The 6176-nt window shown below is 33.6% G+C and overlaps 1 protein-coding gene across 2 annotated transcripts; it reads right to left on the minus strand.

The window, feature by feature from the left end:
• Nucleotides 1-232: 232 nt before the first annotated feature.
• LOC131634225 (uncharacterized) lies at nt 233-5970 on the minus strand. 2 transcript variants are annotated; one of them, XM_058904880.1, is made up of 15 exons: nt 5813-5970; nt 5443-5711; nt 4273-4363; nt 3949-4033; nt 3550-3634; nt 3324-3393; nt 3159-3228; nt 2949-2994; nt 2600-2840; nt 2305-2510; nt 1404-1478; nt 1199-1268; nt 921-1001; nt 734-813; nt 233-632 (listed from the first exon to the last, which is right to left on the minus strand). In XM_058904880.1, exons 2-15 carry the CDS (start codon nt 5556-5558, stop codon nt 554-556), a joined length of 1395 nt encoding a protein of 464 aa, XP_058760863.1. In that variant the 5' UTR covers nt 5559-5711; nt 5813-5970; the 3' UTR covers nt 233-553. The 2 variants fall into 2 exon arrangements, with proteins under 2 accessions (XP_058760863.1, XP_058760867.1); XM_058904884.1 differs by lacking the exon at nt 5443-5711 and having other exon boundaries at nt 5813-5892.
• Nucleotides 5971-6176: the final 206 nt, after the last annotated feature.

Below are 6176 nucleotides of genomic sequence, written 5' to 3' on the forward strand. Positions count from 1 at the left end.
TAGTAAGGTAGACAATTAGGGGGTGCCAATAAAGATTAGTCATCGACAAAAACAATAGATACTAGTAAGGTGGCCAATCAAGGTTTCCTGATAAAGATAAGTCATCGACAAAAACAAGATACTAAGTGTAAGGTGCTCATCAGGGTTTTCTAGCAAAGATTAATCATCGACAAAAGACGATAGATACTTCACACCAACAACATATTATCAAAAATTTATCAAGCCTTGCATCTGAATAAAAGTTAAAATCATTTTCAAATGGCAATCCTATTCTCCTAAACAATATTGTATCATTTGAAATTGAAGCCAAGTTCTTACACTTGATTGACCCGGAAAAAAAGTTGGGTTGACTACAATTCATTACATACATTGAAATTGATTGCAATCATTTATAAAGCCTCAAAATATCTATTTTATATATATACAAATTAGTAAAAAAGTTGGCACTGAATTAATGTGACAACAAAAAATATACCAAGTATTAACATTTTTTCACTTTCCTTTAGTCACTTTCTTCTATGGTCTTGTATACAAAAGTTGGTCAAGTTAACACCTAGACATCATATACTGGCAAGCGCTCTGCGATATAGTTGCGGCACATCGGGCACGTCTTACACTTCTCTGAGCATGAGCTGCAGTTCATCAATGCAAATAAATTAGCATAAGAATGAGCTATGAATGAAATGTGGCAAGTTGTATCATTGATCATCATATAGTTTTATGTTGTTCTTACTTGCAAAGGACACGGTGCCTACATGGGAGCAATACAACAGTAATCTCTCCTTCGAAACAAATTCGGCACAGCACTTTCTCCTGATAAAAACAATATATGAAACATATAAGTTGGCCAAATGAATTTTTTTTATGAAACTAACTACAAGAAATGACTAAAAATAACTTGAAGAAGTTAGAGTGTTTACATTTTTAAGTCTTTCATATTCCTGTTGGCTGTATTTTGTAATTTCCGTCTGCTCGCCAAGAGCAGCCTGGAGTCTCCACACCTGACATTACAAAATTTTAAGCGTGTCAATGATGAAAATCAGATAGTTCTTGTGGCTGAACGAGAATTTTGCAACTAATATTGAACATATGAGCATCATAAACTAAACTTATGCAGATCATACTACTCTAGATGTTCGTAGACACGAACAGAATCCACCATAAACTGATCTACTTATGTTGTAGGAACAGTCATTACCTCTTCGGCGAGATCCCTCTTAGGCATTTTCTTAACAATCTCAGGAGGGTAACCATTGAATGTATTATACCTGTGCATTGAGAAATTATATATACAAAGTTCTAGTGTTAAACAGAAAAATAAAGAGGTAACCATATATGAGACAACATATAAATCACATTATTCTGACGGTACACACTAAGATTGTAAATGAAATGTTGTTTACCCAGATGCTCCCTCGTGGTACAATCGGGCCTGTTCTTCCCGACTTCCTTCATCAATTGACCACCAGCCTAATAATCTGATTCCATGAATTGTCAGATCAGATTTAGTTCATAATGACATGCATATGGTAATTCAACAAGATTTCTACTTCGCTTTTTTGAAAAAATTGAACATTAAACATTGGAGTTGGACTTTTCATCTCCAACCATGGCAGCAGTATAACAATAATAATGGAGATAGATTTGAACATTAAAATTGGATAACATTAACCATATGTTGAATTACATATACTCCCCTATCGACCATGTGATCCATGAAGTGCCCTCCCGTTTTATTATGATCAGTGGATAAAATCATACATACAAGGTGCTAATATGGAGATAAACTGATTCTTTATATTCCTTATTTTGTTTCCTCTTACGCGTCATTATATTGAATCGTACATATACTCCGATTCTTCTACCCCCGTTGTGGCAGCTTGGTCATATTGAATCATACATCCATTATGTTCCCTTTGTTGCAGCTAACGAAAACAATTCACCCAAATAATTGAAAAGGTAATTCTCATGGATCACACAACCTTGATTTCACGCTATTCATATTCTTAACATATAACTGAGCGGTTTTCATTCAAATGTAAGAAAAATAGCTGGTGCATAGAATACAGTAATCAATAATCAAGGCTTAATTTGATTTGAGAAACAGCTAAAGGACTGGATTTTTTTACTGCAACATGTCCGATTCATGTTAAATTGTGTCATAAAGTAGCCAAGGAATTAAGAATTGAGTCATAACAGATTTAGGATTACGGGAATAGAATGAAAATTTTAAATCAGACCAAGCAACATATTTTGAACCTATAATTTTCTCTAGTAATGATAACAATAAAGAAGATTAATTACCTAGAACCATGGTGTAAGAACCCCAAGCAATCGTGAGCTCTTGAAGAGAATCTAAAATAAAGTCCTCTACCCGCTCCGCTACGTAGAAGAAGCACAAGTTTCTCCACAAATTTAGATGCCGATAACAGCACGCCAACACCTTGCAATATGAAAATGGGAGAAAAAAGAACTGCAAGAGATAAATGTGCAGCAAAAGCAGTCGTTCCCTGAAATACAAAACAAAACAGCTCAGATTTCCAAATGCAATGTGAATTTCCGAGATCGGCTAAGCACACAATTCAGCATCATTATGTACCTCTAAATGCATGCAAAGAAGAACCTGAAATACAATAATCGGCACTTTCATGAAATGACCCCCTATGTCTTGCAGGCTACATATTCTCGCCTCCCGTTGATCTCCTTCTGAAGAAACCATTAAACCACTGTTCCAGTCAAGATATCTAACTGTAGTAGAAGAACTCGGTTCTCTGGAACTTCTATGAATGACAGGATTCGACCACTTAGTACATACAAGAAACGCAAAGCACTCGGCAATACTGCAAGAATAAGATATAAAAACCATATACGAATAATTCAAGTCAGCGATCTAATAAACACAAAGCTAATTATCAAAGTACATTTCAGTGCATAACATAAAAACCTACCTGAAGTTAATAAACAAGTCCCACCAACCGAGAGAAGCTACACTACCTGTATCACACAAGAAAAACAAACCATACTTATTATCATTTTTCATATTAATCACAATGTTGGTATCATGAGATTAAAAATTGATAATGACAAAATTTCTAAGAAATAGATGATATTATGAAAAGAAATATCCATCTATTCAATAGTAGAAGAAAAGGAGTTACCATTCAGTTTTAGGAGTGTGAAGACTGTAGCAGTAACGAAGAAAACCATAGAGATGGCAACCCAAAAGTGCTACAAGAAACGGAATGAAAAACATTTTTAAGTGTAATCAAGCTTCCACAAAATGAGAACATGGAAAATCAAAAGAGTTACATGTAAAGCCTTACAGGAAGAGTTTCCCATATTGCTTCATCACTCATGCTTTCTTCATCCCCTGGCATTAGAGCTCTACACATTCTGCACAGATAACAAACATTGAGATTGAAGGGCTCCACATTTATCTCTTCATAAACAAAGCATGCCACAACAAAAACATTGTCTGCATCAATGATTGAGATCAGGACTTCTCCAAGTAGATAAAGAAAAAAGACAAAACAATCCAAAAGAAATTACCTGAAATTGTCAATGAGAATTATGATTTCAAATGTTAGTAAAGGAAGGAACACAATCTTCAGGTCGACTGCTGCAAAGCCACGAACTGTGCACAGAAAAAAAAATGCATTGGTATAATTGGAATTCTTGCAGAAATTTCATTATAGAAAGTCACGTCTTCTATTGAGACAAAAGCCTTTCATTTAACGGACACAAGGATACTGCAAAATGTTCACGAGTCTATAGTAGAACTTTGTGAGCATCAATCTAACTAGATGAACAAATAATAATATAATACTAACTTAATATTTGTTTAGTAAAAAACCAAGGAAAGACAACTGAGAAACATGTTGAATTGATTAAAATAATTGAAAATTATTGATGAATATGAAAGCACAAAGGCATAGGGTAGAAAAGTACCGTATAAGCTCTCAAGATATATACAAAGGAGCAACTCAAACGCAATAAGCAATGGCGTTGCGACAACGGCATGACACGGTGCCCACTGTTACACCATAGAAAATTAGTATTGTATTTAGTTGTCATAATAATCATTAACAGGGGGAAAATATGATAATAGTAATTTCTAAAAGAAAGATGAAATAAAGATTCAAAAAACTAAGTTTTAAAACAATACAATTATTCATGGTTCTAAAGTTTAATGGTCGGATATCCACAATAACAAAACAAAAACTCACAATAAAAAAATGTCTCAAATTTCAGTTAAAAATGGCATTGGCATACATGTCGATTACGCGGAGCTGAGGGTGCAGGTAATGAAAACCTTCCTCGAGCCACAACGCCATGGAACATCCAAAGAGGTGAAAATATCATCCTGTGTGTAAAAGCTGAAGTCAGTGACTTATAATCAACATCTTCTCAGAATCTAATACACACTGCAATTTGCCACACATATTTACTATCATAAAATTTCCACAATAACAAAGTTTAGACAACACAATCAACTGAACTATTTTCCCCCTTTTCTTCAGGAATCCTTTTACATTTTATTTGAACAACTATGGGTGAATAAACCACCAACATTATCTGCTCGTACTTTGCACTATGATGCACAAATACTTCAAAACTCAATCCATCCGTCTATTCTGTACGTTTTGACTGCTGAGTACTTAATTTGGATCGATCATGTAACCAAAATATTTTTCAAACACAAAAATATTGGGTACTCCATTTGAATACACACAGGCACTCTTTGGGAATTGGGACTGTACTAATCTGTAACTTTAGTCAGATAAATTAAAGGGTACAACAATCGCGTACTTAGTAAATTTTTTAAAAAAATAACTATGTTTACATGATTCTTTCTATAGATAATGTTGATACTTTCCTTAGTACCTCGTAGATTCTTTCCCTTTCTCACTACGTACATATTCTTTCCCTATTTCCAGTTATGTAAATATCCCCTTTCCTGATTTCAATCTTGAATTGAAATATAGTATATTTGAAAATTTTCTGGGCAGTAATAAAAATGTCGTACTCTGTAACAAATCAATATCCGATACCGAACCATACCCGTATCATGCAATATATACAAACAAGTGTTTCCCACAAGAAAATCAGTTTTACATAAATCAATTCACAGTCAGAACAGAAGTCTGTTCCAGTTTTACTAGAAGTGTCAAGCTGAAACCCTAGAAATACAACAGTGCTAAAAAAAACTGTTGAGAGTTTTGTAATTAGGGGTAATTAAAATATTGATGGTAATTGAATTATTTGGTGAGACCAGAAAAAAGAAATCAGACATTGCATGTGATTACACCAAACCAACCCTGTATATTTTCCAACCAGACACTGATTTGGGTAACATCATTAACCCCTTGTCTCCAAAATAACAACAATTAAAAGAGAGAAAAAGCAAAAAAAAAAAAAAAAAAAAGAAAAAAGAAAACTAACCACCAAGAGGAAGAGATGAGATGATCAAGCTTGAGAAACAGCAAAAGAGTAAAACAGATGAGAAAAGTGTGAGCGGCGAGAGCCTGCGCCGATTTCAACACCCTACTCCAGCTCATCTTGTCGTCTTGTGATAACAAAAGCAAACCCACCGAAAGAACAGAAAACGAAAAACCCAAATCGAAAATAAGATCTATCTGTGACACACACGTTAATTATCCAGTCGAGTCCATGGTTTGGGTTTTTCAGTTACATTACACTATAAACAGATTCTGAAACAGGAAAGGAAAGTAAAAAGGAAACATGTGAGAGTCAGTGTCAATTGTTGTTGAATTTAATACTCTAAATTAACGCAACAAAAATTATTCTATACCTTAATTGTTCTTCTTGTTCTGGTTTCTTTCAGCTTACAACCTTGGAATTTTGAGTGAGTCAATTCAAATTCACCCACCCGAAACAACGTTGTTTGTTCCTCATTTATTTATTTTGTTTTATGTTAATTATGTATTTTTTTTAATTTATCATTGAAAACGTTGGTTTAATTAAAATAATCTTGCTTTTTATCTTTTATCTATTATTTTATTTATTATTATAATTTTTTATCAATATCTCATACTCTCATAGACTCAAACAAAATGGAAAAATAACACGTATCCGAATACATAAACCACATAAAATCTAAAAAGACGACAAGACATTGTTTTCACTACTTTCTATAAAATAAACTAATTTTGTAT

This window comes from Vicia villosa, linkage group LG1 (genome assembly GCF_029867415.1).
Source record: "Vicia villosa cultivar HV-30 ecotype Madison, WI linkage group LG1, Vvil1.0, whole genome shotgun sequence".
Classification (NCBI taxonomy): Eukaryota; Viridiplantae; Streptophyta; class Magnoliopsida; order Fabales; family Fabaceae; genus Vicia; species Vicia villosa.

Coding starts and splice junctions, on each gene's coding strand:
- LOC131634225 (XM_058904880.1), bottom strand. CDS start 5,558: ATGAGCTGGAGTAGGGTGTTGAAATCGGCGCAGGCTCTCGCCGCTCAC. Junction 2,995..3,158: donor CACACTCCTAAAACTGAATG/GTAACTCCTTTT, acceptor TGTGTGATACAG/GTAGTGTAGCTTCTCTCGGT. Junction 1,479..2,304: donor TTCTTACACCATGGTTCTAG/GTAATTAATCTT, acceptor TCATGGAATCAG/ATTATTAGGCTGGTGGTCAA.